The sequence below is a fragment of the Acromyrmex echinatior genome, chromosome 1, assembly GCF_024713525.1.
Source record: "Acromyrmex echinatior isolate Ae372 chromosome 1, ASM2471352v2, whole genome shotgun sequence".
Lineage (NCBI taxonomy): Eukaryota > Metazoa > Arthropoda > Insecta > Hymenoptera > Formicidae > Acromyrmex > Acromyrmex echinatior.
This window is the reverse complement of record NC_141852.1, coordinates 9,310,581-9,334,820: the sequence shown is the minus strand read 5'-3', so window position 1 is coordinate 9,334,820 and position 24,240 is coordinate 9,310,581. Positions and strand designations below refer to the sequence as shown.

Here is a 24,240-nt window from a genome sequence, read left to right as displayed (position 1 = left end):
TAAGGCTTTTCCGATAACTGGTAAAGAATATAAATTTGGAATAACATATAAACACGTACAATCATATTTTTGTTTGATAAAATCAATTTTTAAAAATACAATAGTTAAATATATATAGAAGTAAAGTAATTATTTTCAATATATAAATGGTAATGAAAGTTTAGAACATCTAGCCGTATTTATTTTTACTTTCCATAGTGACGTGGTTCAAAAATAATTTAAGCGATATATTCAACGATATCGATATACGTTGCATATTTTTCGCCTGTTATCACGATATGTGAAATAAAAAAAAAGCAGATACCACAAAACCGCGATACCAGATATTCAACATAGTTCAACAAATTTAATAAGCTATACTAGAAAAAGAGTCTGGTTGTATTAATTGGAACTCTGCTTAAAAATGGATAAATCAGAATTTTTTAGTTGAATCTATTCTAATTAAGATAACCAGAATCTGATTAATATGATTAGAATCTTTTGATTCGTTTATCTTCAACTAGAAATTTTTCTCAGTGTGTTCACACGTACGAAGAACAATTGCGTATAAAAATGCGAGCGGAAAAGTTTACGAAAAAATTTACGTGATTTACCATGTATAATTATTTACAGTGGACGGTCACTATTCTTTCGACGGATAGATGTTTTTTTCAAAGTGGTTGCCCTAATTGATAATTCTTGTATAATTACTAATAACATAAATTTTTAAATTCTCCGATAAATGCGCAATATTTGTCGCTAGTTCTCTCAAATCGCATTTGCAGGAACTCCTTTTTCTTTTTTTCTCTCTCTCCCCTTTTTTCTAATTCCTTTTTAATTATATGCTTTATATTTTTGATAGGGCTTGCCGTAAAATATCAATAAACGCTTTATCTGTCTATCTATTCTTTTCTTTTATTAAAGAGATAATACCGCCTAAAATATTTCAAAAGCGGCCGTTGATAGAAGATTCCATGTGACACATGGACATTAAAAAAATCTTGTATTATGCTGCTTTATAAATGGTTAATGAAAAAGGGAGTGAAAAAATCGATAATCTTCTTCTGCTCTCTCACCAGAATTTCGCACCAGTGCGACGTTACGCTCGCGTGATATAAGGATTAGCTACTCGTATCGACTTTTTACCGAATGCGTAATTATTTTTTTGATTTATAGTGTCGTGAGTATAACGTGGGCGAGCAGAGTATCAATAAAAGATAAAGTCATTAGGCGCATAGGAATTAACGCGAGATGAAACGTACGCGGCGCTCGAAGATGATATAAATATTCTATCAAAGCTCAGCTGCCGTGGAAATTTCGTCTGAAAGGTGCGAAAGGCGTGAACACGTCAGCGTCAATCTCAGCAAATTTCGCGAAACATCGTGTCACCGTCGCCCTTTACGTGTGCCGTGCAGAAAATGAGCAGGTACGTGCTTTAAAGGCCACTGCCAGGAAACAAGCTGATAAACTAGCAATTCGAAAAGACGAGAGGCTGAACGTGCGACAAGAGCTGCAGCTTCCTGTCATCGTTCGAAACTGCCAGAGACGCGACGTTTGAGCGACGCGACTGCATACCTATGTACATTTATCGCCACGAAGACACGAGGGTGTATACGGAAAGAGCATTTCTGTAACTGCTTACGAATATATATTTTATATATATATATATATATATATATATATATATATATACATGCAATACATACGAAGAAAAAGATTATCAATTATAATGATATTCTACATATAAGATATTCTACAGAATTGAACTTATAGCAAACTCGATCTTACATTATACTAAATTAGTACATACACCGAAAAGAGTTACATTTTGATAATAATAATTAATAAATGTTGAAATATGTGAAATAATTTTTATCAAATGTGTGTTTGGTTGTCATAATAAAAAGTACACTTCTGAGAAAAATGTTCTGATTGTACCGATAAGAAGCATAAAGAAAATTCTGATTATAATTGAATTTCTGATTATCTCGATTACAACATTTGAAATAAATTTAACTATATAAGTATCTGATTTATACCTTTCTAATTAAATCTACCTAAATTTCAATTAATGCAACAAGACTTTTTTTACAGTGTAATTTTGTCTCTTTCTAAATATTTAGTAATTATTATCAAACAATTAATTATATTATTATATTTTGTGATACTTATCAAATATTTAGAAAAGGAAAACTATTTTTTTATTCTTTTTTAATCTATATTAACCAAACATTTAATTGAAATTATTTAGCAGCTATTAATAGACTCGTTTCTCAGTGTACTTTCTATCAATTACTATTTAATATTAACTGCATTCTGATTAATTGTAACATTATACATGCATAGAAAATGGACAAAAACTTGATAGAGTTTTATTTAGTAGTTGAAATAGTTTTCCTGATAAAAATGTGTACAATTTGCATAAATACCTGCCCAGTTGTCGTCTAGTATTAATAAATGATAGTTAAAATTAATATTAATTAGCATTAATAAATGATTATTATTATTATTAAAATATTGCATTATTTGTCTCATTTTTGTTCAGCAAATAGTTCAGATTTTGGGCATCTTTAGTGCGCAGTAACTGCAGGCAAAATGTTACATCTTGATTGAAATTTTAAGTAGTATAATTTTACTTCTCAATTAGTAAACAGAATTAATATTCAGTAACTATTCCAAAAATACATAAAATTTGTATCAGGGGGGGATAATTATACATAAAATTAGCAAAGTTAAATATAAAAGCATATAAAATTTAAATGATTATATAATAATGATATTAACATACAGAATATACATGTATTTTATTTCACTATCAAAGTTGATCATATATTATACTACTTAAAAGATATTTTATATCTTTTTTATGCATGAAACAATTTTTAATATGAACTAATCCAGTGTAATGCGAGTAATCGAATTCATGATAACTTTTTAGATATGTTAATTCATACTGATTCATGATAATCATGATAATTAATCTACGTGTTCAATATCTTACGTAATAATATAAATAATTTTATGTACATAATAATGCTGTCTCGAGACTTTCTCTAACTATAAATGTCCTTGACTTTTGAAATATCCTGATTTTGCAGCTTTACCATTCTACGCTGAATGCAATTAAATACGCTTGCTTAGAACTTATACGTCGGTATTTCAATTATTAGTTCATCCATATCTGTTACGATGTACTTAATATACCGCGCATGTACTACATAATATTCCTTGATACCGAGACTGCATCAAAAAGAGAGAGAGAGAGAGAGAGAGAGAGAGAGAGACTCGGCCGATATGCTCGAGCAGTAGATATAGAGTATATATCTACGTGTATAATATATCTAAAATTTCATTTGGTTAATGGCAGCGTGGCCCTATTGCAGGAATGCATGTATATTTGTATACGTGATCATACAGAATAAGCTAGTCAGGATCGACCTCATGGATCTATACGCTCCTTAAAGCGAGCTCGGAGCTACACAAGTTTATATTTTGGCTTTTATCTACTCGGCATAAAAAGCTTTCGTTTACTTGCTATACTGAATCTATAACCTCGCTCATATATCCTCATTAATATTTATTTTATACCGTACACAGTATACGTGCTAAATCGTAAAATTTGAATGTACTATTAATAGTCGTTATTTTTCTCTGGATCCGCTCGTACAAGACTTTATATGACCAAAAGATTGCACACGAAAGAAAATTGTGCTCGCAATATCAAGACGTAGAATATTCCTGCCGTCCCTTTCACGTCCATCGTTGCGGACGTCTTTCCTTCGAAATACGTACCATTACGTAATTACCCAGCATAAAGGTAACGAAACCTGAATTTTTTAATCTTTTCGTTGACCTCGATTATTCTTATTCAATGACCCTGGCGATGAACGCTCTATCTATTTTAACTTTCTATATTTATGTGTTATCATAAGAACATCGATGTATTATTGTTAGAAAGATTGAAAATCACAGTTTAAATAAATATTCAGAATGCAGATAACAAAATCATCACATAGCCGGTTTCAATTTTAACTCGATATTGAATGGATAAAAAACATAGATTATTCGATTTTATAGCAAAAAAATATCGTAAAATTAAATTATGTCACAGCAAATTCTATCATTTGCATTGTACTATATTAGTGTACACGAAAAGCTACTCACGAAAGCAAAGTTAAATATAAAAGCGTATAAATATTTATAACAAACTATTAAATTCTACGGTTCTACGTTCTTCGCTGAAAGAAAAAAATGGTTGCAATTATCACAATTTATAATTTTTTTGTGGACGATATTTATAGCTGTTTTTTAATCATGTTAAATATAGTCAATTGTGTTATTAATAATAGTCACATACACTGCTTGAAAATTTTTAATTTTTTCTATATATTTTTCTAATATATTTTTTAGTTATTATAAATAGTAAGTAAATTTAAGAAAATAATTATATTCCCTATGATTGCGATTACATTTATTAAATAAAAATGTTTGATATTCGTAATTTATATCTTGATATTTTACTACATTAATATTTAAAATTATTATAATCTAAAGTACAATTTTTTCGTATTTAAGAGAACTACATATATTATTATTAATAACATATACCAGTAATAATCACAAAAATGGAACTCCTAACCATAATTATTTTACCGTACATTATAGTCACAAATATCAAACTTTTCTCTCAATATTGAGAGACTATTATCGTTAGATCTGGTATCATCGACTAATAGAAATAGTGAAACAAAAGAGAAGGTTCTACGAACTTCAATTTAATGGGCTGACTTTCTTCGGTCTTCTGTGTTGCACCACTAAATCGAAGTTCGCAAAACCTCAACGAGAGAGTCTTGGCTGTCCAATGAAATGGCACAGGCGAACGAAAGATCGTTCCAGCCATCGTATGCTGCCATCGACAGGCATCCATGTTCCAGAACCGAAATACGTGCAGGTTCGTGGTATCCGCGTGTCTGACGAGCAAGCACGTGCCACGCGGACAATATCTCGTTTCTTCCTTGCGCTATAATCGAACGGGAGGAATTTCGAGAAGAAGAGAATTTTCGTATTTTTCGAGCCACCTTAGCCTTGTCGAATCTTTCCGTGGAAGGAAAAACTCTAAGATAAATGACCATAGTTTTTAAAATGCAAAAATCATACTTTTTATTTTTTTTTGTTATTTTTAATAGCGTGTTTGGAATATCACTTCAGTGAAAATAAATGTTATCGAAATTAAAGAGAAAAGACTTAACAGAAATTTGATATTATCAAAATATTATAATAATATAATGCCAACTTTTAAGAAAAAGATGACCATTAATATGTCTGTAAATTTGATTATCTTTTTGAGAATGATTACAAAAATGCACAATGATTATAAATAATGCCATTCAGCAATTTAGTAGCATTATTGTAAAATCCTCATCCTAAAATTCCATAATTTCTCTCTGATTTCCAAACCAAATTTCATAATTTTCCATGGTTTTCAATATTTTGATATTTTTCGCATTTTTGTACTGATTTGGAAACTGTTGAATATTTTGTTGAGAGATTAATTTAACATAGCAATGTAAATCGCTGTTACTGTTGCTCACACTATTTGCATTGTTAATTACTAAGTTGATAGTATTCCAAAACTGCGCAGGTGTGATGTACGTATATTACACGTCTTGAAAGTAAAGAATTTTAATGTTCCAGGAAGTTTTGTAAAATTCCCTAACTTTTCCCTAAACATTTTCAATTTCCCTGACAAATCATCCCTAATTTTATCCTGAATTACTGACGAAAATTACAGCTTCTGACCATTTTTTTCGTACGGCCATAATACCCGAATTCACCCTAAATCCTTTATTACTTTTTTCCTCTTTTCGAAATCAACACCTATTCGCTTTTCCCACGTGCGTGTCGTTTTCATTCCTCGTTTCACGTTATGATGTTCCCCAAGGGTATCAATCATACGGAGTCGCGATAAGAATGATTGATACTACAAGAAAGTAGCCATCAACCTCGGCAGTCGTGATAAAAACGACATCGTTAGTAACATCACGTAAGGATTCGAACGAGCAATCTGGACGCTCGCACGTGTGCACGTTGCAGCAGCAGGCAAATATTACAGCGGCTTATGTTATTACAACATCAAACACTTTCACCGGTCCTCACGAGCACACTGCCGATACTCAATCTGCGCGCACGATCTATCTCCATTCCAGAAAATCCACTCACTCTCGTGAAAGACCGAAGGTATCCCAACCAGAAACAAGTAAATATCGACATTATCCGGGAAACATCGGTATTTATATAGCTATCGGTAATTTGTCGTTATTCCACGCGATTGCGAGATGTTGTATCTCCCATCGAGAACGACACGTATAAAAGATCGACAAAGTTCGATTCTCATCCCAAGAGAGAGAGAGAGAGAGAGAGAGAGAGAGAGAGAGAGAGAGAGAGAGAGAGATTGATTGATTGATTGATTAATTGATTGATTGATTGATTATGCATTTATTATAGCTTTAGGGCAAGCCTTCTAAGAACTCTAAACAAGAGAAACAATATAAAACGATATAAAAAACAGTAACAAAATAATAAAATAAAAGTAAAAAAAAAACAAAATAACACAAAATATTACAGTGACAAAAATGAAAACAATTTAAGAGAGGGAGGGGAAGGGAGAGGGGGGAGAGGGGGGGAGAGAGAGAGAGAGAGACGGAATAAAGATGATGAAGATCAATATTTTCCGGTCAATCAATCATTGACAAATCCACGGGAATATCGATATTGCGCCGCCGTCACCGTCTCTAATTCTGACACCGCTGCTAGCTGCGTCGAACGAGGCCGTCATACTCTCTTCTGTCTATATAAATACACGCATACATAGAAATCTAACCTCGGTTGTTCTGGCAGCGAAGAAGACGCTCTTGTCATCCGTCAACGACGAGGAGGTCTATATATTACGTAAGGCTTCGCTCTCTATCCTCACCGTATTTATTTTCTTGCTTGCTCATTACTACCCCCCTCCCCCTCTCTCTGTCTCTCTCTCTCTCTCTTTCTCTCTATCCATTTTCTTCCCCTTTTACTCTCGCTCTCGTCTCCCTCACTCGACATCGCGGAAAATGTAGAACGGGCACGTATCTTCGAAGAGATTTGATTTTCATAACAAAAGTTCGCTTTCGCTTCTCGCTCGCATCTCTTACGGTAATTTTAATTTAATCGAGAGATGTTTGAAGAGTAAAAAAATTCTAAAAAATGAAACTTTACGTATATATTTATTTCTCATGGAAAATAATGTGAAAACCACTCTCAAATATACCGCAAATTCTTAATTGAAATAAAAAATTCAACAAATTTCGTCGCCAGTTAAATTTAGTCAATTTGAATTCGCAAAACGGAGTTAGAACTGTGTCGCTACGCTTACGATCAGCTCATTGTACGGAGATAATTGAGCGCCCGGAATAACCTCGTACCGGCGGACCGCGCGGAGAAGCACATTTATCGTAAACGCGCCGAGAGAGCGAACAGACAGTATTGTCATGCATATAGGCGAAGATCAAACGCCATGTTACAAACGCGTGATCACAGTAAATAAATAGATTGGAAATTAATGGCGTGGATATGCACCGTCGCGCCGCCTCGCGTTTATGGTCATTGTGGATTCGCCATTTAACATGATGGCCTTAACTGACAAACACACTTTCCATCGTAGAAACTCGGTATAAAGGATCTAATGTTAAGGTGATCAACTGTCCCAAATTAGGAGGGACAATTCCAATTTTTATTCTTTGCCCCAAATTTGATCTCAAATCTTGCCGTTTTTTTAAATCAGGGTTGTCATAAATGCCTCACTCTAAAATTTCACAACTTTTCCCTGATTTGAAATTGAATATTTTGTCGAGATCAATTTAACATAGTAATGTAAATTACTATTAACGTTGCTGACACTGACTTGTATTTTTAATTGTTAAGTTGGTAGTATTCCAAAATTACGTAAGTGTATACATTAAACTTCTTTGAAGCCAAGAATTTTAATTTTCCAAGAAGTTTTGTAAAATTCCCCTGACTATCCTTTCTCCGACCATTTTCAATTTCCCTGATAATTTTCTTATTTTTAGTTTTAGCAGTTATAAATTGTTTGTTTTTTTTAAAGCTGAGGTACATTAAGAATTAATACATTATGTCTTATAACACCGAAGAAACAATACATTGTTTTACTTCTTATCGCATTATCTCTAATTTCAATCGACTTTTTACGCCAGAAACACTTCTTATTTTTTGACTGAAGAAATTTTGGTTTTTACAATAAAGACTAAATTCATTTGTATACGTTATATTCTCTGATTTACTTTGTATCAAAGGACATTATTCAAGCTTATTAATGATTGACTACAATTATCTGACATTATTCAAGCAATTCAATGATTGACTGCAATTATTGTCATGCGACGACTTTTTCCAAGCTACATTATAACTGTGAACAGGATGATAATCGTTTTTATGTTACCAGCGTTTGTTAAAAAGAGCAAAGTATCAATTTATATTATGTTTTGTTTTTACCATTTGTAAATTATATGTTTTTAACATTATTAATGATCCGAAACGTTTGTTTGTTTATTGCTCTCTCTAGCACTTTATATTAAATCTTAATGAAAGGATATAATTGTTTCTTTTACTTATGTTCAAACTTCTATATTATCGATGTTTAATTTTATAAAATAATTTTTGACTCGTAGCTCTTTTTCTTTATTATTTTTTAAATTTTATAAGCCTTATACTAATAGATATTTTTAAAATACTTGTTGATTTATTTTTTATCTCCCAAGGATAAGTGGTTATATCGAACAAGTTTTTTTCTTAATTAATCAATCAAATGTGGACTCTTGAAAAAACACGATTTATCAGTAAAAAAAAATGGAATCTATATAATAAGTGTGAAATTAATTTTCAATTAATGTGTGAAGCATTTCGTGATTTTTATTTAAAACCACAGATATTATTCATAAAACATATTCAGCAGAAAAACACAATTTAAAAAAATAAAATGTGCTTTTCTTTGATCTCGTAACTTGATGTAATTTTTGTTATGATTTCGTGTAATGTTATATATTAAGGCGTTATTACAAATATAATAATATAATATTACTCTGTGTTTCATTAACAATTATAAAAAATATTTATTAAAATGTAATGTTATGACAATATTGAATTTTTGTAAATATCTCTCTTTCACTTCTAAAAGAATTGGTCACTTTAATGTAACGCTCGTTACATGATTCATCGAAATTAGTAAGAAACGCGCAATTGTCTAGGGGAATAATTTCTCAAGTTATTTACATTTGAATCGATCTCAGCAAGAGAACTTAATTGAGGGCTTGATTAACGGAGTTACCTGAGCTCAAGAATTAAAGTAGCTCCTCGCGAGAGTTCCGACTTTATGACCGGGCATTTAATGTGAACATTCTAACATTTAATATCTATCTCGAGAAAACTTTAATCTGAGACTTATTAATAACCAAGATGTCCAGCGCGGAAAATATAGAAAATTATGAAAACGACATAAAATTAAAACTTCGCTTAGAGAAACTCGATTTCAACTTCTTCTCAGAACGAAAAGTCACGCTTCTTATAAATATATACATACGCTTTTGCGAGCTATCCTGTATAGAAACTAATGGTAGCACTTACGTAACTTCGATCGACGAATCACATTGTGACGATAATAATATAATACCTGTTCATAATATACTTTGTAATGTGCGTAATGACGAGTATTAAACGCAATATCGCTAATGCGCAATAACAGGGAATAAACAAATGAACGTGTTGCGAAAATTTATTCGCTGTGAATAAATCGAAATGGAAGATGCGTAGAGAGTTGAAATGCGTGCTCAAATTGAATTTGACGTTATCTCAGTTATCAAGTCTAGATATCATAAATAAATACCAATATTCTATTCGTTTTTTAAATCGATGGAATCAAATATTTCAATTATCGCCACTCCGTGCTAAAAGTCATTGGCACACGTTGATCGACTGCCGTCCGTTTTGCTCCAACGACAAGCGAATCCGAGCGTGAAGACAACATGTCAATCACGGACACGTCAAAATTCGATTAAATAAAATTTAATGGAGAGAGAGAAAGAGAGAAATAGAGAAAGAAAAACAAGTGAAATGTCAAAATTATCAATATCAAAATATCGAGAAAGAGAGAGATTAATGTCGCAATGAAAAGCATCAAAAATTTAATACTTTTAGGATAAAGGATTTGTGTCAAAGCAATTATCAAAAATATAAAAAATTCATAGAATGTTCTATTACACATTTATGTATGTGTAAAATTTGAACGTAATTTTTTATTGGTTTAAAAATTAAGTTATTTAATTTGATAAGATCTTAGCATTACGAATTTAATCAAATTTTTTATATATATTATAAATAAAACTCTTTAATAAATATTCGTACAAAAGTTCATTTGGATCCACTTTCTCGTTCAAAAGTTGTTTATCTAAAATTGCAGGAAAATATGGTCATTTTGCTGCAAAAATTCATTACAAGCCAAATTATTTGTTTTGTTTTTGCAGTTCAGGTTCTAGGGCGTATTTACATCAAAAATGTTTTAGCTAATATTAACTTTTTTTAGCTGATATTTTGGCTAATATTGCACAAATAAAACATTCTTAAGTTTAATAATTAAATATTGTGTGTACATATATATATATATATATATATATATATATATATATATATATAAAATATTATCTTACTAACATTCCTATTTCTTGGAAAGTATCGTTGGAAAATTCGAAACAAAGTGCCTTGAAAGTACTCGCATGGGATGTCGAATTGCGGTCGATCGAGTGTAGATTTCCGCGACAAGGAAGATAGATCGCTAAACCGATCGAAGACATGGCGCACCTGTTTGCTCATGAAGTTTCCTCGCGCGTGCGATCGTCCATTCCCGGATCTGAGTTGGCGTGCAACATACATCCGCAGGTTAGATTCGGCTGCATTATCCCAACTACGTGATCTACATGTCCAGAAAGGCAGAAGCGTGTCTCGTGATCAGTAAATTTTGGCTAACGCATACGAGACACATACGAGCGATATCAGAACCATCATCGATTCTCCCTTCAACCACGGATTCGCCAAAATGTGCTATTAGATGAAAATTGATTCGTAATCGCTCGCACAAATTCAGCAAATTTGCTTACAAATTGTGTCAATGTTACCTATATTATAATATTTTATGTTAATTTTTTAACATAAAATTGTTACATAACAATTTTGTTGCATAATATTTATATTATTATCTAACATATTCATTTTGTATTAAATTAACATAAAAATTTAAACAGACCGCTTGGGACACGTCAAATATATTAAATTTAACACAAATTTTCCAACTGTGTACTTTTCTCCAATGCTTAGAACTAGAAAAAAGTACATTAAACTGAGCTTATTAAAGTTACTTTACATTGGTATAAATAGACATAAGTTGGTTTTTTTAAACTAAGAGTTTTTCGAACGATGTTATCGTGCGTGGCACGATAGTCGGTGTGCGACCATACGTGACCTTCTTCCTTTCCTATCCCGAAGACTCCATATCCTACGACTTACGGTAATGCCGTTCTAAGCGAGCGGGCAGGAGCGGAAAAGCGCCGCTCGCCTGAACACGGTAAAGCGACGGCAAAGTGCTCGTCAAATTATAGGTATGCACTCGGGAAACGTTTACCGCACCGTTGGAACATACTCGCCGGTACGGTGGTGCGCTATGTCGACGGTACCTGCTCGACACGAATTTTCAGGAGAATCCCCAGGTCTTCACCCAAGGGAAGGTCTGAGAGAAGGACGGGAATGCAAGGAAGGCGGACCACTTTTGCCTCCCCGGTAATTTCATTATTCTGAGACGGCCCCTATATCGCGAGCATCTCTATATTCTACCTCAGTCCTGGAAATTCAAGTCAATTCGAGCTTTCCGACCAATGGTGTACGAAACGAACCACTCGAAACGCGGTAGAAAAAACACTTATCCTCCACCTCTGCGCGCTTCGAGATCGATCCATTAATAATGCACGTTTTAAGTGCAACAGCATTAAGAGACCATTAGTACGCGCCAAACACGTGGGAAGAGAGATTTACATATAGTTATATCAAGTTTGATGAAGCGCGCGCGAAAGAAGTTCGGAGTTGAATCGGATTTCGCTAATCGCAACTTGCGACGAAAGTTTCACGTCTCTTATTACTAGAATCCTGATTTCGTGAGAGGACGATTCTACTTTATTTCCTTTTTCTCTTTTAAAGCTGCTACACTGAGAGAAAATGTTGAAGGGAACGTTATTTACGTCTTCTTCGATATTTATTAGTTGTGAACAAATTTATAAGGAAATATACATTTCAAAATATACATTTCTATGAAATACAATACATCTGATTAATTATTAAAAAAAGAAAAAGTACATGGCTTATTTGCTGGGAAGGAAATTTTATTCCGTCGTATTTAAATAAAGATTTATTTCAGTGAAGTAAGTATATTTCTCACAAATAAATTTTTAAGTATTTTTTTCTCAGTGTGTACGCTCTAAAATATTTAAAATGGAGTATAACTTTAAAAAGTGAAATCTCTTAAAAAATTGATAATTAAACCACTCTTTTTCAACACTGACTCTTTAAAATTATATTCCACCCCAAAAATTTCCAAGAGTATATAAATAAAAAAAAATAATAAAAAGATGTGAAGGAAGATAATATCCTCGTTTGTCATAAAAAAACTGGGCGGAGACATCGCGCACAAATTGACTCGCTTATCGTTGATACCGGGCCGGGCCAATTTTTGCTACCAGATATCGGATCGTAATTCACAACGCAACGTGAAATATTCAACATTCATCGTTCACATCGTATCTGGGCAAATTCGAATTCAAAGATCCTCTAAGCTAGGGTTGCTGACTCTTTGCGGACGTGTAAGCGCGTCGACTGGTATGAATACTCGTCATGCTATCTCTAATACACGCGACGAGCATTCTGCGGGTTATTTTAGATGCACATTCGCCTTCGTACGCGTCGACTATTTAGATTTTACCTAGAATAGAAGCGCGCTAAGGACAGACAGACAGACAGACCAGATAACTGGATTGAATTTGGCACACGGACCGGTCTAATTATTTATAAATAGGAGGACCCGTTACACGCGATATGATATGTATTGTTAATTATTATGAATAATATATAAATGCTTCTTATAGCGAATCGAATTTCGGTGTGCTTGTTTCTTAATTTCAATCATCTCTAACATCTTGACAAAAATTAATGATATGCATAAAGAAATATTTTGTGTATATCCATGAAAAGATTTTTTTATCAATTTAACGCAATATTACATACTCAGAGAAAAATATACAAGATGGTAGCAACTATACAAGTTTTATATGTAGAATGTACCGCTATATAATTGAATAAATAATTTTATGCAGCTATAAAATAATTCATTTTATTATGTACATTAATTTTATATATGAAACTTGTATAATTGTTACTTTCATCGTTAAAATTATAATATTAATTTGTATCAAATTTGATTTGTAATTTTTATAGGTCGCCAATGTTTTATTAAATATGTCAATAATTTAACTGAACAATAAAATTGGACAATTCAAGAAATGTATTAAATTTGACTCAAATTTAGTTTATTATTTACACAGTGCACACGTGTTAATATGAACGTTGTTTACTTTGAAATCAAACACGTAAATGTATTGATTTACATTTTGACGCACGTACAATTGAAATTAACAAATGTTATTCAATTGAAGGAATTGGTTACCATTGTCTTTTTGATATCCGACGTTAATAATGCCATCAACTATGCTTTTCTCTGTAAGTGCAATGTAATTATTTATCAAATGAGGTATTCGAAATCTTCAGATACAATTTCAGCGAAACACGCATAGCAATTAAATTATTTAACATCATCTTACATTGTTAAATTCATCATATTAAGTTCTACCCAACTTAAGTTATTTTAATTATTTCTATCGGTCGCCTGCTTCTATTAAATATACCGTTAATTTAACTAAAATGATGTAGTCAAACAATTTAATTCAAGAAATTGACATTAAATTTGACTCAAATTTAGTTTATTATTTACTAAGTGCATACGTATTAATGTGAACGTTGTTTACTTTGTTTACTAAACGTATGTATTGAAATACGTTTTAATGCGCATAGAAGTTAAAATTAACGAAATGTTATTTGATTGAAGGAATTGGATTATTATTGCTTTCTTTTATATCCACACTGTTAAATCTATAATGTCAAATTTAATATAATTTAAGTCACCACTATACTCAATAAATCGTTATTTTATACTAAAACAATGGATAAATTTGACACTATATAGAGTGCGTTCCATCAATAACTCTCACAATGCTCGCATGTATTATCTCATCCTTGTTTAATATTTGATGACAAAAAGGATCAAATAATACTCGCGAGTGTTGTTAACGTTAAGTGGAACGCACCCACAGTGTCAAATCCGTTGTTTTAGTATAAAATAATGATATATTGAGTAGAAGTAGTGACGGCTTTATAAATTAGATTAAATTTGACGCTATAGATTTAACAGTATTTATAATGCCATCATATTTTTCTCTGAATGAAATGTAATTATTTATCAAGGTATTCAAATATAAAACCTTTAACTACAATTTCAGCGAGACACGCACTGCAACTAAATCAAGATTACTTATCATTTCACATAATTAAATTTACTATGTCAAATTTATATTCCCAACTTGAGTTACTTTTAATTATTTCTTTATATCGCCAATATGTCATTAATTTAACTAAAATAGAGTTAAACAATCTAACTCAAGAAAATGTATTAAATTTCATTCAAAAATTCAATTTACTATTTATTAAATAAGTGCACATGTTAATGTGGACGTTATTCACTTTAAAAACTAATCACAGAAATTGATGATTAATTTCTATTTCAGCACACAAGAAGTTAAATGTTATTTAACTCAAGGAATTGAGCGAAATAACATTCTCCTTTGATATCTAGCAGTGCATAATTCTTACTTTGAATAAAAAGATCTAATGCTTCGATTGCAACACAGCGTGATTCACAGCGTGATTTGAAGAAGTAAGAACGCGGCACATCATCTTACTGCTCACGTCACCCATGCATAACACTCGATGCAATCGTCTATAACTCGTTTCTCTATCAACTATCACAGCTCCTAAAGCAATATCTATTCCAATCTATATCTCATTCGCGGCATCATCGGATATAAATAAATCATGCCCCAAATATTACCATTGACGAATGAGCAATCGCTCAAAGCATCGCTCGTAGGTGATTTCCGCGAAAGAAGAGAAGACGGTTCCAGTTCCGCGAAACAACGTTGCAACTTTTCAATCACGACCACTTCGTCGATTCATTCTCAATAAACGATGCTTTCGACCAAGGTACAAGCATCGAACAACTCGTAGGGCGAAAATGAAAAGAGGCGAAATACGTTTTCTTCGAAGTAACGAACTTTAAATCTCGGCGATTCAAAGTAAACTTAAAACTTCGCAGGTTGAATGAGAAGCACGATATATACGTCGTTCGAGTCCCGGAGTCTCCGTCTTCGGGGCACAAAATCAATTTCCAACTTTTTTCTAGCCCGGCTTAACTCAATTTTTGGCGACGCATCGAGATAACTCTCCCTCGGTCCGTCGTTGTGTACTTTCAAAATGAAGTTTTTCGTTCTATATAGGAAAGGACGTATGGAACGTCCCGTGGGAGAAAGTTAACAACGAAGTTTCCGAATGACAAAGTCGCGGAACACCGGAGATAGAGAGAGAGAGAGAGAGAGAGAGAAAGAGAGAGGAATCGTGGCATACCTTACGCGGCTCCGGTGCATAGATTCCAGGTAAAGGTGTCAGCAGGTGTAGACCAGCGGGATTCGGGATACCGGAGGCCGGATGTCCCGGCGGAATTGGCAGCGGCACCAGCTTCAGGCCCCAGGGTAGATACCACGGCGCCGTGTGATGCATTCTGACTGGTTCGCTCTCTCAACCGACGGACGTGTTGGGTCGGACGAGGATCCACGCTCCAGGATGTGCGATACGACGATGAGGGAGGGGGGGGGGGGGAGGAGGTTGGGAGCGAGAGACCGGGGAGCGTGTAAACGCCGAACCGACGAGATCCGGATCCAACGCGAGAAAAAGCACACGTTTCACGCGTATGTACAAGTATTTTTTTCCTCGAGACGTCAGAGGGTGAGAGACGCGAAGGGAGAGACGATCACCTTGACATTTTTCGAGATGGCTGTGGAGTGCTCCAGCACGAGTGTTCTTTTCCTCTCTCGATTAGCGCTCGCTCCTCTCCCTCGCGACGGCTTTCCACGCGAACGGAAAGGCGCGTCACACAAGGCTCGAAGGATGCGAGAGACGATTACGCGCGATTACCGTCGTCATCGCGCGCTCGGAAAAAGTGCATTAGGAACAGCGCTGCGCGCGGATCACGTGACAATGTGCACAATGTGCGTGCGTGAGTTTTTATATACGCACACGTACGTGGAGAACGAGAAAGGGAACGCTCGCGAATCGTAGATGTAACGCGTTCGTCTTGCGAGGAGGTATCCTTCAGATAACGAAGATCCGTTCGGTGCGAGCGCGCGGCGTCGACTGATCGAGCGCTACGACGCGAGTGGCGAGCACATGGCCGCGCGCGTCGACTCCCACCATTCCCTCCACCCCTCACTGCCCTGCCGGCCACCACAGACTGCCGCAAACGAGTTTACTTCGAATTATGCAAAATGTAATTATCGACAAATATCTAAATTACATTCGATCTCAAATTTGTTTTTATGGAATCGTTAAAGTGAAAAATGTCTTAAAGAATTTCGAGTCATCGTGTGAAATTTCCTGCAGTGTCTGGTTTTTTTGTCATCGTCTCTATTATTTTTACAACGATTAAGAGCAGTTCTCTGTAAATTTGTGAAGATCGATATTTCATCCATTTATGTCCATTTCTATTAATATAAATTGACTTTAATCTCGGTTTAAATTAATTTTTTTTTTTTATTCTTGAAGATTCTTATAGATAAAAATAAAAAGTAAGTTAAACGGAGATTAAAATTAATATATATTGTTAAAAATGAATATTAGTTGTAACTTTTGTCATGTTACTCTGAAATTTTTTAACTCTCACTCGAAAGAATGAAATCTCACTCTTTTTTGAGATTCGCTCGATTTTTATTTTTTAGACTGATTTTTCACTTCAAAGAATTTAAATGTAATTATCGATAAATATCTAAATTATATTCTGACCTCAAACTTTTATAAAAAAACCGTTAAAGTAAAAATTATTTTAAAGAATTTCGAGTCATCAAGTGAGATTTTCTGCAATCTCTTATTTTTATCGCCTTATCTATTTTCAAAATAAATGAGAGCAGTTCTCTATAACTTTGTGAAAGTCGATATTTCATCCATTTATGTTCATTTCTGCCAATGCAATGTAAATTAACTTTAATCTCAGTTTAATTTAATTTTTTTTTAATTCTTAGAACTAGAAGAAAATAAAAAATGAATTAAACCGAGATTAAAGTTAATCTACATTGATAAAAATAAACATTAATTCTAACTTTTTCATGATACTCTCTAAAACTTTTAAAGTGAATCTCACTTTGAAGAAATCTCACTCTTAAAGATTGAAGATTGAATCATTCTTTTTCAAGATTGCCTTAATTTTTACTCCTAAAAGTGAGATTCCAAAGAATTTAAAGAATTAGCAATTTTATTGTATCAATTTTATTGTACTGTGCTAAAATTAAAAACACATTTTTTTTTAATGTTTATACAATTAGAAAATTTATGTTTTTAACACATTTCACATGTCCCAAATGGTCTACAAATTTTTGTGTTAGTCAAGATGAATACATTAGGAAATAAAACAATTATTATGTAAAAAAATTAACATAAAAACGTGGCAATGATACAATTTGTAAGCAATCCTAAATATTCATTTATCAAAATTAACATTTATAATATTTACAATTATAATTTTAAATTAACATATTTCAATAAATTTAATATTTGTAATATTAAATTACCATTTTATTCATTTATGTTAGAATTTAAATTTTAAAAAACATAATTTTTATATTATTTATTTATTTACTCATAAATTATGTTTTTTTTACACTAAGAAATGTTAAATATCAATTTACCACAAAATATTTAAATAATACAGTCACATTAAATTAACACTAGGATATATTAAAAATTCAACATAAAATTTTAACAAGGACTTGAACGAAGCGTCTCTAACACAAATAAAAAATGATTTTTACTGTATAAATCTTACATAGACTTGTGCATCATAAAACACATCATTCTTATGTAACATTTCATGAAAATTATCGATAAATTTACACTGATATTTTTAACTCAACTTGCGACAATTTATAAAAGAACAATTTCTAAAAGAAATATAAAATTTTACAGAATTAGAAAAGTTTTGATAAACAGAGGAATCATGTAGCCAGAGGAATATTCGGGACTAAACTCGGTAACTTTGTTCCAAGGAAATCTCATTTCTACGCTCGGAACCGATGGTGCGCGGACATCGCAGAATCGAGCTTTGATGTCAGAAGGCACGTTGCGACGAGCATTGACTCGCTCACGAGAATTAAGGGATATATCCACCGAGTGGTAACTTATGCTGAATCCGAATCATTCAGTTCGCTGGCTCGCTGATTTCGGAGTAAACCCGGTTGGCCCACTGAACAGAAGCGCTTGACGCGTGTCTACGTCAGAGATATAACGGAGATTCAATTCACGAGTAATCTAGATGTGAACCACGAGAGAGAAACCCCGATGTCAATGCAAACCGAAGATATAGAACGTATAAAACCTCTACGTAACGATAATAAAAAAGTTCATGAGATAAAACAGCTAATTTTAGCTGAAATAATTGAAGGTGCAAATAAGAAGTGTAGGAGCTATACGATGCGCAAATAACGATAATTAATCACTGTCGTGATAATTAACGATAAAAGTAGAAAAATAGCAACCGGCGTGACAAAGTAATCACTCAATATGGGCTTCTCGGAGCAGCCAATGGTCGCTCTATGGTGAAGAGATAAAAAGAAAGTTTTCTATATTTTATGAGAAAATAAGAAGGGGAGATTAAATTTTGCGCTTCACGGTTCAATCGTAGTTCAGCATAGCACTTTAATTAGAAAGTAAATTTACGGCATACCATATCCGAGCCGATACTCGTGTACTGGAATGCACCGGGTAATTCGGAGGAATTATAATTGAGTATAGTTTAATTAGACTGTCCTGAAGTTGGATGTACACCCGACAACTGACCCCATCTAACTTCAGTCCCGGAGACGGCTCGTGTCCGTCGTAATGCGACCCCCGTCGGCTCGATTATATCACTTATTTATCGATATTACTTTACAAATTATGTAAACTCCGGACAAGTTCTTAGTCAATGGTGATGCGAACAGAAGCGACGGCAAACATATAACTTGTACCGATATCAAGGAAGATGGAAACACGGCATTATACCGAGTCGGTGTATTCGAAGTGGAACTGGAGCGACCGATGTTTCGCAGCGCGCACTGAGAAAGACAAATATCTTGCGTGTAAACACGTGATGTGTTTCCCTCCATTCACTTTCGAGCCGCAGAGTGACGTCGGCCATTTCATTTCCATGGCATTGAAATGTATATAGGGTACGCTTGAAAAGACGGGGAATCAATAGCAAGAACGGAGCTTTTCTATTTACACGATGTGTACATAACCGTGTAATTCGCAAAAATCTCTTGTATTTTACAAACTGTCGTTCGTAAAATAAAGATGATCGATGCTCGCCTATCGACATATCTGTCGCTTCTCCCTCATTCAGCTTTCGGTATTCTACATTCAAGCGAAGGTCCACGCACTGTATCATGAAAGACGGATATATCGACTCGTAAAACAACGTTTATCTGTATGAATGATCAATTTCTTCAATTGCCTTCCTCGATACTGCTGCCGGCGAATAACTGTGTGCGCGAGATGCACTAGATGTAATGTGTCAAAGTAAATATTGACAAACGATTCGATGCACACGAGAGACTGCCGGTTATTAATATCAATACGTTGATGACATTTCTTGCTAATAATGATTTTATCATTTTCGGAAAGTTTCCTGACTCGCTGATTAACGTTCTGTTGATTCTGTTAATTGGATGTATTACACGTTAGGATGTATTTGATATATTTTCAAAATGATGAAAAAGTTATGAAAAAATTAGATTATTTTAAATCGCTTTTTTAAGTAATAAAAAAGTCAGTGACGGTTTACCATCTGGATCAAAAGTTATTTCAAAATAAATAATATTATTTTAATCTGCGCTTTAATAGAAATGTATGGAAATGTATTATGAAATAATGATAAAAATCTTAATTTTTTCATGCAAGTATACTTTAAGTATTCGAGATGATTTATAAAAGTCGCATTACGATGCAAAGAATTAGTTGTTTCATAAATAAACAAAATATTTATTTCTTCTAAATCTTTGTAAAGTCTAATCTCTGAATCGCAATGAAACTAAATCATTTTGAATATTTCAAGTACTTATGCAAACAAATTTCGAAATTTTTATCATTACTTTTTATAATTTTAATTCATAAAAACAATGACAAATAAAGTAAATAAACAATAAAAATATGTTGTTCATGAAAAATAAATGGTTAAAAACACAACTTTTTACATAATTTATTTAAAATTAATTTATACTTTAAATAAACTATATACATAATTTATGTACACAATTTATTTAAAGTATAAATTATTAATACAATTGTAAAAATATAATACATCCTTAATATATCCTTATGAACACTTATAAGAATCAAAAGCGAGTACAAAAGAAATTCTCTACTGAGAAAAAAACTTATTATTCTAGCAAAATTGAAACCCGGTTCAATTATGATCAAGTCTCAAAGGTGCTTCGTCTAGTGATTCTACAAGGAGTTCCGACATTGTTATTCAGTTTAACGGAGCAGCAAAAAGGACGAGAAAAGCAACTGAAAACTTGGTGAGAGGAAGAATCCACGAGCTGCTCGTGACATCGTATTAATCCAATCGAAGTTTTGCCTAGGAATCGAAAGAACACCATCGACGACAAAATTTGCAAACGAAACTTTTCCTATTCGTATTGCAATAAAATTTACATTTCCGCGCGCATTTCCGAATTGGTAAAATGGATCTCGAGAATATTAGCTGAGGCGACCTTAAGCGAATATTTTAGTGATTCCCATAAAATTTGCGGGATATTAGTAAAATATAGGCAAGAAGAACTTCTATCTAAGTTTTTCATGTTTTCTGCTGGTTTCAAACACTTCAACTTTCGACTTCAATTCTTTATACATTTTTTTATCAAGATCGAAGTTTCGGACACTACGTAAAAGTAAGTTACAAACAAAAAGGATTAATATATTGGAAAAAAAACCGTCTGGCGATCGCAAAGACTAGATCTTCGAGCATGATTCGCGACCTGAAAACTTTAAAAGATCCTCACTCGTAGATAAAAGCCGAGAAGCTTGGTGTGCATTATCGTAAAGTGTATTCGTCGCAGCAAACACATTTCGCGGTTGATGCGGCAAACCGCATATTCTTTTGTTCGTCGTCATATATATATATATACGCGTGTGTGCAAGATGCATCCAACAAAAGGAGAAGAGTTGTTCTGTCGTATATCGAGCTTTCCGTTCAATGTCGAGTCGCTTTCCCTTAGTCTAGAGTCTAGATTTCTCAAATAAAAATAACCCTACACGATCAATAATATTGTCAGTAGTATTAACAAATACTGACAATATTACTGAACGTGTGTGGTTAATATTAATGGATTGATGTAGAATACTGACGATAATTTAAATTTTGATTATCGAGCACATCAGCATCGTTTTATTAAGATCCATTATTATGTCACAGTAATAGATAATGTACGTAAAAGTAAAATGAAATATATTGTCAATAATATTGATCGTGTAAATTTATTTAAAATACTAAAAATATTGATACATACTGTTGGTATTACTGATTCAATATTACTGATCAGTATTATTGATCGTATAGGATGATTTTAAGAGATTGAACACCATACATTTGATCTGTCATATTTTTCAGGATCTGTTTAAGATAGAATAAAATAAATTATGCATAAAATAGAATGACATATTCATGCATTTTATTGCATCTATCTCTTTCTATCTTTAGCAGGTCCTGAAAAATATGGCAGTCCAATCAGAAATTGTCTGTCACAGAAAAAAATAGATTAAATGATTCAGCAAAACTATAGCTTGCTATATTAGCTTGCTGTGCAATTTATTTAATAATTAATTTATAACTAATTGTAAGATTTGATGATTCAACAAAGAAATCATATCTGTAAGCAATCATCAGTATGCTAATTCAGCTAATTCTTTCACGAAAAAAAGTGTTTGGTTGAATTAAGTAGAATTCTAGTTAAAAATGAACGAATCAGAATTTTCTGATTAAAGAATCAGAATTTTCTACTACAATTCTAATAATGATGATATTGATATAATCAGAATTTTTTTATTCATTCATTTTCAACCAGACATTTTTTCTCAGTGTTGTTACAATAGAAATTGCTATAACAAATTTTCTACATTACAGCAGGAAAAGTACGCGTCACCTTAGCGAGCATGTTTTGTTAAAAATTTTGATCATATATATTGGATTCATTTTCATATAAAGTTATCTTTGCTGTGCTTTTTACAATAAATATATCTTATAAATTTGCCGTGCTCTTTACAATAAATATGATTACCTAATAATTGCTAATTTTATTCAGCTGTACAACTTTGTTACTTTACATACAAAACTAGTTATTCATATATTGCGGATGTTGTAGATTTATTGAATCAGTAAAGTTTTAAATTGTTTTAACAAATAATTTTTTTCGCCTTCTAAACGGTGTCTAATCTCTTACATGAGGTTCTCTATACCATAGTCCTTTTTTTACTCAGTATAAATTTATTTTCATATGCACGCGATGGATCGTTGACACGCGGGCCATCGGGGAAACTTTTGCGTAACATATATTAATGTAACATAGCCGTATCACTCGATACGGGTGAACACACGCACGAACCACACGCAGGATCGCGTGTCTAATTAAAAATTTTCCCTGACACGCGCCCTACTTTTACGGGTATTTAGCACTCATAAAAATCGATACGCTCACCAAACATATATTTTAGATACATCTACAAAATAATAAAAACGAGATCTAAATCTATGACCTAACGCGAAAGAGTTATAACTCGAAATAAGTAATTTTTAGATTATCAATATTAATAGGACAAATTGATTCGTTTTTTATTAATTTATGTCGATTACTGCGAGTCACGTTTATTTTCATCAAACATATATTTTAGATATACAAGTACAAAATAATAATAAAAACGAGATATAAATCTGCAACCTGACGCGAAAGAGTTATAGCTAGAAATAAATAATTTGTAAATTATCAACGCTAATAGAACGAACATAGAATTAACATTAAATACGTTCTTTATTAATTTATAACGATAATTACTGCAGTGACATTTATTTCGTTTTTCGCCAAATATATATTTTAGCAGATACAGCTACAAAATAATAACAAAAACAAGATATAAATCTGTGACCTGACACAAAAGAGTTATAGTGAGTTTAAATGAACCATTTTTGGACTATCAACGCTAATAGGATAAATTAACATTAAATTTGATTTTCTTAATTTTTAATGACGATTGCTGCGAGTCACATTTATTTTTCTTTTTTCGCTTTCTTCCTTTTCTTTTTATATCATGACACCAACCTGGTCGCCTTACTAATACTTCAGCTTGTTCGATCGACGTAACGTGAATATGCAAATTGTAATCCATTTACACGAGAAACAAATGTTAACTGTCAAATTACTGTCACCTGATAATCTCCTAGTGATCTTCCATTATCCTCTTCTCACGTCGACTAGTACAAAGATGTAAAAAGAATCTCCAGGTTAACTTAATCAGTCCAGGTTAACTTAAATATTAACTTATGCAAATAAACCGAATATGGCATTTTATAATCCTTTGATAATAATTAAACCAATAAATTCTTTATAAAGAAAAAGAAAGAGAGAGAAAGAAAGAGCTCTGTTAAAAGAATCATGTGAAAAGAATCATCCACGTGACGTTAAAAATTACGATGGACGAAAAGTCGACGAAGAA

General features: G+C 32.8%; 1 protein-coding gene across 3 annotated transcripts in view; it reads right to left on the bottom strand.

The window, feature by feature from the left end:
* LOC105146578 (pseudouridylate synthase RPUSD2) overlaps positions 1-24,240 on the bottom strand; it is a 176,675-nt gene that overhangs the window by 106,271 nt on the left and 46,164 nt on the right. The window contains exon 1 of one of the 3 annotated variants that reach the window (XM_011056922.2): positions 15,856-16,653. The exons of the other annotated variants lie outside the window; for them this stretch is intronic. Within the exon in view, the coding sequence (XP_011055224.1) occupies positions 15,856-16,008 (153 nt within the window). The 5' untranslated portion in view covers positions 16,009-16,653. Of the gene's footprint in view, positions 1-15,855; positions 16,654-24,240 lie in introns of those variants that run through there. 3 annotated transcript variants of the gene reach the window in all.